Below are 12,653 nucleotides of genomic sequence, written 5' to 3'. Positions count from 1 at the left end.
CTAAATGTTATGCGTGTGTGTATGTCTAAATGTTATGCGTCTGTGTATATGTCTAAATGTTATGCGTGTGTGTGTGTATATGTCTAAATGTTATGCGTGTGTGTGTATATGTCTAAATGTTATGCGTGTGTGTGTATATGTCTAAATGGTATGCGTGTGTGTGTATATGTCTAAATGTTATGCGTGTGTGTGTATATGTCTAAATGTTATGCATGTGTGTATATATGTCTAAATGTTATGCATGTGTGTGTATATATGTCTAAATGTTATGCATGTGTGTGTATATATGTCTAAATGTTATGCATGTGTGTGTATATAAGTCTAAATGTTATGCATGTGTGTGTGTATATACGTCTAAATGTTATGCATGTGTGTATATATGTCTAAATGTTATGCGTGTGTGTGTATATATGTCTAAATGTTATGCGTGTGTGTGTATATATGTCTAAATGTTATGCATGTGTGTATATATGTCTAAATGTTATGTGTGTGTATATATGTCTAAATGTTATGCGTGTGTGTGTATGTCTAAATGTTATGCATGTGTGTATATATGTCTAAATGTTATGCGTGTGTGTGTGTGTATATATGTCTAAATGTTATGCATGTGTGTATATATGTCTAAATGTTATGTGTGTGTATATATGTCTAAATGTTATGCGTGTGTGTATATACGTCTAAATGTTATGCATGTGTGTGTATATATGTCTAAATGTTATGCATGTGTGTATATATGTCTAAATGTTATGCGTGTGTGTATATATGTCTAAATGTTATGCATGTGTGTGTATATATGTCTAAATGTTATGCGTGTGTGTGTGTATATGTCTAAATGTTATGCGTGTGTGTGTCAAGTGAAGTCAATTTTATTTATATAGCACATTTCCAGGCAGCGGCAGCTGGCGCCAAAGTGCTTCACAGGCAGGTTGATAAAAACAAAATAATTTGATGCAAGATATAAGATTAAAAACATAATAAAGCAATGAAAGTAATAAAAACAAAATGATATGATGCAAGATACAAGATTAAAAACATAGTAAAGCAATGAAAGTAATAAAAACAGGTAGGACACAGTGTGTGTGTGTGTACTAGAGAGTGGTGCTTCCTACCTGCTGGATGCCAAGGCAGAGGTAGAACATGCTGTCAGGGGAGTAGGGTTCTCCAGTGGGCCGTTTGATCTCGGAGACGAAGCGGCTGAGGCCGTAGCTCAGCTCAGCCGTGGTGCAGCGCAGCACGTCCTCCTTCAGCTCCATGGGACGAGCTGAGGAGAGACAACCTTTACATTCAACTGAGGCGTCTCTGTGGGTCAGTGGATTTAAGGCACATACTGTTCATTGCATTTTTTTGCTTGATAACCTTATCTTATTAATAACAATAATAAACTTTATTTGTATACAAGAATTGCAACCCAAAGTGCTTCACGGCAGTGATGTAGACATAAAAATAGGTATAAAATCAAATGAGCATAAAATTGGCCTAATTCAGATCATTGACATTAAAATACTATTAGCAGGTTTCTGACAAAATAAAAGCAATGCATGTAAATAGCCAAAATAAAAGCAATGCAAAAGGTGTAGACAGAATAAAAGTAGTGCAATAAAATAGATATAATAAAAAATGTAATGCATATATTAGTAGTACTAATTTATATATGTTAATATATATATACCCCAGTTTAATCACCTGTACATTGCATATTACTATAACACTTTACCGTTACATTTGCACTCTGGTTAGATGCCAAACTGAATTTCGTTGTACTGTACTTGTGGTGTATAATGACAATACATATGCATCTAATCTAAATTGAGATTTTTTTTTAATCTACTTTTTCTCCCCATTTTCAATTTTTCTCCCATCCCAATTTCATATTATCCAATTCTACCCTCCCCTGTCTCGAACGTTGTTAGACCATGCCTCCCACTGGTCGGCTGCAATGTGGACGAAGCCTCAGTGGCGAGGAGTAACGCGTGGGAGGCTCACGCTGCCCCCGATACTTCCTGATTCTGCTGTACAGGCGCACCAACCGACCTGTAGGAGTCGCTGTCCACAACGTCCGATCCCCACCCACCGGCTTTCCCACCCCCTAATACTGCCAATTGTATTAGTATGAACGACCAGCCAAGCCGGAAGCAACGCCGAGAGCTGGGCTCGAACCCAGCATCTCCTGCGTTAGTGGCGAGCGCCTTGCCCACTGCGCCACTTAGCCGCCCCTGTGAGAATTGTGAATTTAATACTTTAATACTTTTTAATACCTAGCAAATAGCACAGAATAGTCTTAAATGTCTTACATTATTCTCATTTAAATTGTGCGTGTCAGATTGAGTCGTTCCCTCCGTTAGCTTGTGTTGTTTTTACCCCCCACCCCCTTCGCTGTGTGTTTGTCGGGACTCACAGCCGAAGCGCGGCTTCTCCAGGTTGGGCTGCGTTTCCCTCCACCGGATCCACCTCTTCCAGGCGTCGATTCCGTATTTGCTCTCCAGTTTGGGAGGCACCTTAGACATGACCTTGAGGTGATCGGCAGGCAGAGAAGAAGCCACTGTGACCGGAGCCACCTCGACGTTGGCCGACCGCCGCGACTTCCGACCCTGGGGCAGAGAGGGAGGGAAGGAGAGAGAAGAGCGAGAACGTGATCAACACAACCTGAACTTCAGGACCAAAGTTACCCACCAAAAACGGTGTGTTCCAACACTAAAATGTACTCAATTAGATTTAGACTAGTTTCATAGTTTTCATTCTAGAGGAAACTATATACATGCCCCCTTAACCCTTTCACTACCAAACTACAAAGAGTTAACCCTTTCACTACCACACTACAAAGGGTTAACCATTTCACTACCACAATTAGGGATGGGTACCAAATTCGGTACTTTTGAGGTACCAAACCTAAACACGTCGGTTCTACCGAGTATCGATTCAAGTGAGATAATTTCTTTTTTTAACCTTTTTTCTTTTCATGTCAACGTTCACACGCACAATATATGCTTACCTAGGATTTGACTTGATTCAACAACAAAGCAGTCGGAGCAATGGCAAGCCGAAAACTGTCGAAATTGTAGTTATTTGAAGTTTGGATTTTTCTTTTTTACGACTGAGGTAGGTAAATTAAATTTCTTGAGACTAAAGTACCGAAAAAGGTACCGTTGGGTACCGGTATCGATTCACAGGTACCGGTACCGTATCAGTTCAAATGTGAAAGGTACCCATCCCTAGGGCTGGGCGATATAACGATAACGATAAATATCGCGATATATTTTAATAATCGATATCGAATATTGAAATAAATAAAAAAAATCGAAAAATCATTTTTTTTTTTTTGTGACCTGCAACAGGGCAGTGGACAGACTTGTCTTTCTTGCCTGCAACTTAAAGTAATGGCTTTGCTTGTCCAAATGACAATACTGACCAAATTGAGATTTATTTTTCTCTTGTCCATTTATTTTGTTTGCTTTCTAATTTAAAATACATTTTGAAACCGTCTGTACACAGTAGGCTATGTGTGCTAGCAGAACTAGACTTCAGTCACGAGTCACGGTGCACATGTGTGTTGGTTTGTCCACCAAAAAAGCGCCAAAATATCTAAAATAAACTAGCAGAGCCAGAACTGTTCAACTCCTCTGGAGCCACAGCCAGCAGAGAAGCCGGTTTACTTTAGCTTTTAAACCAGCTGCAGCCTGAGAACTGGAGTGTGAGGGGATGTAACACTAAAGATGGCGGCAACGACAAAGAATTGCTGCAAAATAAACATACATCTGTTGTAAAAAAAAAAAGGAAAAAAATGTTTTTTCTTTTTTATATACTTATAACAATTCGATAATTATCGATATCGAGAAATAAAATAAAATTATCATATCGTTATCGCGATATGATTTTTTTCCATATCGCCCAGCCCTACCCATCCCTAACCACAATACAGATTATTAAACCTTTCACTACCACACTACAGAAGGGTAACCCTCACTACAGAAAGTTAGAGCTAACAATATACTCGTTATCACCATACATAGCGCTTGCTTATATCGAAACACGTTGAGATTAGGGCCGTTCTTTCAACCTGAAAGTGCACTTTCTTCAACCTCGAAGTAAACAAATCACAGAATAGTAGCCACTGCCGGCACCATCCAGGTATCAACGTGAGCTAACGGTAGCTAGTTAGCCGGCAGCCCGGCACCATCCGGGTATCAACGTGAGCTAACGGTAGCTAGTTAGCCGGCAGCCCGGCACCATCCAGGTATCAACGTGAGCCAGTTGCATTAGGATTAAAAAATTTCAACACTCACTCACCCCGTTTTATATTACATTCCCAAAGAAGTGCCTCTGTCTCTCGTTGTGCTGGATGAAGTCACTGGCGAGTCGACTCGTGGCGAGGGTTTTGCTTAAATCCGAACAGAGTCCTTTAATTGTCCAAATGCGACAGTGTGTGCAGAAAAGTTTAGCTCTTGTTTGACATGCTGCCGCCATCTTGCTCAGCTCAGCTCTGTGCGGGAAAGACGGACTGCCTCCCCTGCCCTCTGCTGGCGCTTGCTGTGTATGTGCACTACAACCAATGCCGTCCCTGTCGAAACTCCGTTTCAGTGTAATAGAAACTGAAACCCAAATGTGATTTTGACGGTATTGATTTTCAATACCGTCGGTATTTCTAAATACCGTGGTATACCGTAATACAGTCATACCGCCCAAGCCTAAAATGCACCAGCCATTTTTCAACAGTTATTGAACCGTGTCGTGTGGTGGCTGGGCTGGCGGGCCGTGCAGTCTATCTGGACATCCAACACCGGTGACAGTGTGGTTGCAGACGCACTGTCACAGGCTCCAGTATTGTTTGTCTTTAGTTCTTTCCCCTGTTATGGTTTTGGGATATTCAGTTTTGCTTGTATTTGTGAACGTTGGTCCTAGGGACCACCGTCTTATGGGGGGGGGGGGGGGGCGTGGCTGCAGTGCTCATCAGCGCAATAGAGACGCCAGTAGCTTTGTTGGTTGTACATTCTTGGACTTTGTCTTTGTTACTGGAATAAATCCTTTGGTTATTTGAATTTGGTTGTCTGCGTCTCCCTCTTTGTCATCGCCGTACGGCCGGTGCGTGACACTACCACACTACAGAAGGTTAACCTTTCACTACCACACTACAAAGTAGGGGTGGACGGTATGGTCTAAAATTTATATCACGGTATAATTTGAAGCATAGACGGTAACGGTATATATCACGGTATCATCGTTTTTGGTAATTTTTTTTAATTAATTTTATATATATTTTTTTTAATTTTATATAAAATATATATATTATATACCCTTGTACTTGTATTATCTGCGAGACATCGCCACCACGCAACAAGCTCCACTGTCTGTGTGTACTCTAGTAGCCTCCAGCTACGGCCAGGATTCTCCGGAGCTGCACCTGGACCTATACTCGAGTAGCCTCGAGCAGAGCTACGGCCAGGATTCTCCGGCGCTGCACCTGGACCCTATTGTATTGGTATAACGTTAGCAAGCCCTCAGCTCGAATACGCATCGAATCAGTGTTATAAGACATTGATATCAGGAGCTATCTGTAGCTACTGCATATATAACGTTAATACAACGCCTCAGTGAATTATTTAGTTCAATGGGACATTTCGTTTTGAACGGTGAACTAACTTGCATTAACGTGAGCCAACAGGTAGCATACACGTCTCTAGTACTAGACTTTGTGGAGCGTTTGTTGATGTCAGGAGCTATCGGTAGCTGGCCGACTAGATACCGTTCGGTTAGACAATGCCCCATCATGTATTAAACTAAAAGTGAATAGTTGACTGGGTCATTTTGTAACGGTAGCTAAGCTAACGTTAGCTCAGGGAGACGCCGCCGTCCTCCCGACAGCTCCCGTGTCCCGTCCCACTAGACTACTAGACCCGTGTTTACATGCGTGCGGTAGGGGCTGGCACGCCCACTGCGCGAAGCCTCCTAAATAACTTTTTCCAGTTCGCACATATCTATTATCTATGACTAATTCTATCTATTTTTAGGGGCAAATGCGAGTGAAATAGTCGCGCTGTGGTTACATGACGTCATTGCTATTTTAGAGCTGCACTACCGGTTACACGGTATAGTCAAAATCCATACCGTAGAGCAAATTCATACCGTTTATACCGTATACCGTTTATACCGTCCACCCCTACTACAAAGGGTTAACCCGTTCACTACCACACTACAGAAGGTTAACCTTTCACTACCACACTATAAAGGGTTGTAGTGAAAAGCAGTAACCTTCTGTAGTGTGGGAGTGAAAGGGTTCAAGTGTCCATAGGACGGCAGGAGGGCAGCTTCTCAGACGGCTTACCTTCTTCCTGTCCCTGACGGTCCTCCGAACGTTTCTCCTCTGGCTGGGAGGAGTCGGTGGAGGGCTGGGTGACCGCTGGCCCCGCTCTCTCATCTGGGAGATCATCTCCAGGGATTCTGCCGTGGAGAGGAAGGAAGCTCAAGTTAACCAGCACCATGTGGATAGTTCCATGCCCCAACAGTATTTAATGCATATCACAACTGTGGTGTGGGTATGGCTGCTCTAAGGAGCCACACCTGCCCTGGGTCAAGCTAGACCTGGGAGCAGGGGTGACTGTGCAACTGTTGCACATTAAGGTAATCAACATTTTCTGCTTGTGTAACATCAACATTATGGGAAATGCATTTACCGGCTAGAGTCAGACAAGAAGATAGATAACAATTTGCTCTCGGTGCGTTTAGAAAGCGATCCAGCTGCAAGCTAGCCTAGCACAAATTAATGGACACTGATACGGATCAGCTATTCCTCCCGGAGTTTTAAGCTAGGCTAGCTGCTCCGTATCCATTTATTTGTGCTAAGCAAGCTTAGCTTGCAGCCGGATAGCAGATACGAGGAAATTGGTATCCATCTTCTCGTCTGACTCTGGAGAAGACGGTAAGTGCATTTCTCATAATGTTGGCGTGTTCCTTTAATTAAGCAATACTTCAGCATGATGTTATAAGCCACAGCTTCCTCATTGCACTTTGAGTTGTAATAAACATCCACATTTTCTCACCAACAGGCAAGTCGGCCTCTATATCCATGACCGGAGGGGGTGGAGGCACAGGCTCGAGGTCAGAGTACGCTGGCTCTCTGGGAGCGCCCACTGGAATGTCTAGGATTGGGTGGAGTTTCTCGTTGGCATACGCCGGCCGATTGGGCGACCTTAGGCTGGTGCTGGACGAAGGATCATCCCAGTTGTTGAGGAAGCTGGCCAGGTCATCGGTGTCCAGGTCGTCGCTATAGTTACTGACACGGTCTGGAGAACGGAAACATGTGCCGTCAGGAGCTCGTCTTCGCTGTACATCTATGAATTTACCCATCTCAAACCTTGCCCTCTTTGCTTGATCCTCCAATCACAACTGTCACATAAAAGTTTGCCCCAAGGGAGGCAACAGTTGTGATTGGAGGATGAACAGTGATTTGATTGCAGGATCTCTCCTTGGTTTTTGGTCCATTGATTAATCTCACTTGGGTACACAGGACACCGAAAATAACTTGTTGTGACTATTGAATACTAGTTAGTAATAGCAAGTATAATAATAATAATTCATTATGGGTGGGGGTTGAAGGCTAGGGAGAACAGGTGGGTTTTGAGGCGGGATTTGAAGGTAGAGAGTGTGGGGGAGTCTCTGATGGACTGAGGGAGGGAATTCCAGAGTCGGGTGCAGTGTGAGAGAAGGCCAGATCACCAACGTTTTTAAGTTTGGATGTCGGGACAGTGAGGGAGGCAGTGGAGGAGGACCGGAGGGAACGGGTGGGGCAGTAGGGAAGAAGGAGATCAGTCAGGTAGGGGGGAGCCAGGCTATGGAGGGCTTTGAAGGTGAGGAGTAGTGTTTTGAAGTTGATGCGTTCTTTGATCGGGAGCCAGTGGAGAGAGTGGAGGAGAGGAGTGACATAGCATAGGGACATAGAAGTAAAACTGTATATTGTATAGTAGTGTACATAGGACACAGTGACTTTAAGTCATAGCTCAACATTGTATTGCAATTATCTCAAGATGTCTATTTTATCATGTCTATTTTATGTCTACTTTATCATCTTCTACTTATTTTATTTACTATTGTATTCTTGCACAATCGAAGCGGGCAATCGAAGCAGGTAATCAAGAAGCGATGGGGGCGGCGCCCCTCCAAAGCGCAGACGCTGAAAGATTGCACCGCGCAGGTGAAAAGATGCGACGGCTGCTACCTCGAGTATCGGAGGGGACTCGTGCTATGTATGGCTTCGTCCACATTGCAGCCGGCTCGTGGGAGGCAAGAAACAGCGTTCGAGAGAGGGGAGGGTTGAATTGGCCGATACGAAATTGGGATGGGAGAAAAATAGAAAATGGGAGAAAAAGTGGATCAAACTAAAAATATTACTATTTTGTACCAGGCATGTATTCATGGCGTGTACTGTGTGGAATTTCCATTCAAGGCCTTTTGTTAACCCCCCCCCCCCTGTACGCGTGAATATTAAAGGCAACCAACTTGTGTTCAGCTTTTCTCTGATTGGCCACGACCCCACGCCGCTAGCCCGCCCCCTTTTGCCGCGAGCGCGGCAGGAACCTTCAAGTTCCCTGGTGCAAAATAAATCTGGTAGTTGGTTTATGACGTTAATTAATAATAAACACTGTTAGGACTCTTAACACTTTGATCGCCATGATTCAAATTCATAATTTACCATCCCTAGCCAGCTCTATTTGTCTATGGAGAAGTTTCCCTTCTTTGCAGGGCTATAACTTTTTAAATTCTATTGCTAAATTGCCATTATTATGGCCCATTCAATGTCCTATATGTATTGTTCAGGGTGTAGCAACGATATACTTTTTCATTCACATATTCATACTAAAGTATGTTTTTATCGTTTTCTGCAGCTTTCTTCAGAACGTGATTTATAGCCCTAAATGCATTATATTGATGATCAAATACAGTTTGGTAGGAATCTGTGCGAGATAAAAAATTTCAACTGGATGTACTTCTAGAAGTTACTATGTATCATCTGATGATGACCGGATGGGCGTTTATAATTCCGTGGGCAGCGTTAGATGATTCATCCAGTGTGGGTCATATGGTCATCATAGCAGTTTATATGAAACACGTTAGAATATAACGCTGCAACTCACCGTGGCTTCCTCGCGCCGCTGGCAGATGAGCGTGGAACAGAATTTTTCTATTATGGGATGGAGAAATGCCCGATCCATTTCCAGGTTGTATAATAGTATATACGTCCAAATCATGTTGTTTTTTCGAGTTATTTGCACCGATCGATGTTCACTGTGTCAAGACTGAGTCTCTCTAACGATAGCGAGTGCCCGGACGACATATGGATGAGCACTTCCGGTTCAACGAGTAATTTCCTGTTGGCGATCTGCCGATCGGCCACCAGATGGCGCTCTTGAACCGCTAGAGAGTTGAGTGGAGCTTTGCAGTGTATCTCAGAGCTCCGGAGGGGAAATATGATTTCGATCACAGATTTTTGAAATATTGATATCAAAGACGAGTTACGGCGTCTTCGGCAGAATGAGCATGGCTAGGAATGACGTCTAAACACGTCATCGGCGACCATAGTGTTAATAATAAACACTGTCACTGTACATCAGTGTGGAGGCTGACGCCTGACTGATTAACTAGAAACTGTACGCTGTAACGTTATGTTATTTCGTGTTTTTAACGTCATAAACCAACTACCAGATTCACTCGTCACTGTACATCAGTGGAGGCTGCTGAAGCGCCAGCGGGGCGATGCGGTGGTTTCTCCCCGGCTTCCGTGCGCCGCCGCCGGCTTGACTCGGTCCAGGTCCAGCAGCAGCGGCCGTGCTCCGTTGTAGAAGCCCTTTCAATGACAGAGCTCTCATATTTTGCGAATGCATAAACTATATCTTAAATTATGGCTATGTGTCTAATATGGCTGTCGCTTATCAATGACTTCGCGACAGCCATATTAGACACATAGCCATAATTTACGATATAGTTTATGCATTCGCAAATATGAGAGCTCTGTCATTGAAGTGGGTGGTGGCAGCGTAACAGCGTTCACCCTGATGTAAAGTAGCGATTTTTATTGTTTTGTCATGACAAACCAATTACATAATCCCAACATATGTGTAAAGAAACAACATATTCCAGTTAACGGTATATTTTTTTAATGATTCATTACGGTATAAATTAGGTTAACTGGAGCTGCGTATTGCTGGCTCTCATATTTGCGAATACAACAGCGTTCACCCTGATGTAAACAATTCTACAACGGAAGACGGCCGCTGCCGCGGGCGGCGCAACTCTCTGCCGCGCGGTCACGTGGCCAATCAGAGAAACGCTGAACGAAAGGCTGAACACAAGTTGGTTGCCTTTAATATTCAAGCCCCCTTGTACCCTCCTTTCCTCTCCCCTCACCAGACAGCTTAAGATGATCCCACAGATTGAGGGAGGTGCTTGACCCATTCTCCTGGCCAGAGAAAGTAAAGTCTAGGGCTGTCTTAAATACTTCGAAGCTTCGTTCGATGGCACAAGCTTCGAACATTTAAAAAAAAAAGACGTTTAAAAAAAAAAAAAAAAATAAAAAAAAAAAATTATTTTTATTTTTATTTTTTTTACTTCAGTGTGTGTGTGTGTGCATGGGGCCATTGGGTGGGGCCGGGGGACAAATACACTGGAGGAAAGTAACCCCGCTCAGCACTGCCCAAATTATATCATCACTATTGCCTGTTTGAAGGATATCATCCTCAAACACATATACACCACCTACACGCCTATTCTCAGTCCTTGCCCCACAATGGTGGAATGAACTACCCACCCCAGTTAGGACAGCCGAATCCCGTCCAATCTTTCGCCGTCGACTAAAGACGCACTTCAACCATTATCTGAAATAAAATAAAATCTAACCCTAACTAACCTTACTGTCATGCACTTGTCCTAATAAACTAACCTACACTGTAACACGCAACACTTTGATGAATATTGTTACTCAGCTGATAAGAGTTGTATCCTTCCTGATGACCTGTCGTACAGAACTTATAAGTCGCTTTGGATAAAAGCGTCAGCTAAATGACTAAATGTAAATGTGAATGTAAATGCCTTGTAGAATTCCACACATAAGAAAGAAAGATACTGGGATGAATAAACAAAATAGGAAATAAAATGTAGAAATGCATGCAATACACAAATAAATATGAATCTCCATATAGGAAATAGAACATTTAGATAAAGTGCTACTGAGATGTTTTGGTGAGTTCTTTGTTTTTTTGTGGAAGTAGCCCTTCTTAAAAATGCTTGAACATTCACTGATAATTGGTCTGTAGTGGGGTCTACAAGGTCTACATTGCCGGACCTTGTAGACTGACATAATTCTGTGCATAGTTTAGTCTACGCAGGCCATATTTCAAATAATCAAAATCTTACTTCATTCATCTTAAACATTCTTGATTTGGGGGATTGGTAGTTCCCATGAAATCTGAAGTTGTTCAAACTACAACAGCGATCCACCTTAAATTAAATCACACAGCCGTGTTGGCTGTGTCACAGTCACGAAAGGGGCTACTTAATTCATTAATCCAATCCACTTTATTTATAGAGCACATTTAAAAACAACAAAGTTTACCAAAGTGCTGTACAAGTCCCACAACACAAGATAAAAAAAAAAAAATTATAAAAAAAAAAAGAATTAGTTAAATTTCTTTTTAATTTGAAGCTTCGAATTAAAATCGAAGCTCGGCCCCGAAGCTTCGATTGCCAAAAAAAAATTCGAAGGTCAGCCCTAGTAAAGTCCTCTACTGATTTTACCACACTCATGACTAACCTCTCCGGTTCCACTACAACTGCACAAAATGTTTGGAAAACAACAAAGCCGGATGGAGAAATTAAATTGTTATTACATTTTCTAGCATTGGTGCCAATTGTGGTAATGCAAAAATGATTGTAGGATGCAAGAATGCAAGGGCACCAAAAGACAGCAGAGTGGAAATGGGTTGTTTTCAATGGCACCATTTTTGGTCCTAAATTAAACTAAAATTGAACACATACTAAGAGGAAACCAATGGTGCTTCTCCATTGACCAGCATGACATGACACAGCACGGCTAGCATCCCTACCCTACCCTTGTTGCGCTTCTCCATTACACAACTTAAGAGCCCGTCTCTCTCCCCCTCTCTCTACTGGTTCAATTAACGTTTAATTTAAATGACAATATCTGTCCGAAAAATCGCAATTAGATATTTTCCCAAAATCGTGCAGCCCTAGCGTAGACCAGGGTTTAACCCCTGGTTGTCAAGGGAGAGGGGAGATGAGGAAGATGAGCTGGTGCTGATGGGGAGTGAAGATGAGCTGGAAAATTATCATACAGTATATAGCCCACACACAGTGTTTAAGTTATTAAATCATAATGATTGTCCAAATCTGTCGGTTTTATAATTTTTTTTAACCCTCTCTAGAGTCTAGGCTGTTCTTTTTTATAATTTTTCTTTTATATAATTTTTTTTGTATCTCATTCATTCCATGAGAATGTAGAATACACATTTACAGACTTTTTTTTTTAATATGGTCCATTTGCATGTTCTTGGTATCTGATTCTGGGGAATGCATTGATAGGGCCGGCTATTCACAAATACTTGCTGTCATGCCCAGACATGCTAACTGCCCACTGCCCATCCAACTAGCGG

The 12,653-nt window shown here is 42.5% G+C and overlaps 1 protein-coding gene across 2 annotated transcripts in view; it reads right to left on the bottom strand.

Moving 5' to 3' along the window:
• Positions 1-12,653, bottom strand: part of LOC311227658 (zinc finger MYM-type protein 4-like) — a 114,806-nt gene that overhangs the window by 15,686 nt on the left and 86,467 nt on the right. For both annotated transcript variants that reach the window (XM_084313381.1, XM_084313382.1), the window contains exons 20-23: positions 7,032-7,274; positions 6,317-6,432; positions 2,396-2,588; positions 1,110-1,261 (exon numbers count right to left, since the gene is read on the bottom strand). In XM_084313381.1, the coding sequence (XP_084169507.1) occupies positions 1,110-1,261; positions 2,396-2,588; positions 6,317-6,432; positions 7,032-7,274 (704 nt within the window). The remainder of the gene's footprint in view (positions 1-1,109; positions 1,262-2,395; positions 2,589-6,316; positions 6,433-7,031; positions 7,275-12,653) is intronic.

This window comes from Notolepis coatsorum (genome assembly GCF_963971535.1).
Source record: "Notolepis coatsorum genome assembly, chromosome: 4".
Taxonomy (NCBI): Eukaryota; Metazoa; Chordata; class Actinopteri; order Aulopiformes; family Paralepididae; genus Notolepis; species Notolepis coatsorum.
This window is presented reverse-complemented; position numbering and strand designations above follow the sequence as displayed.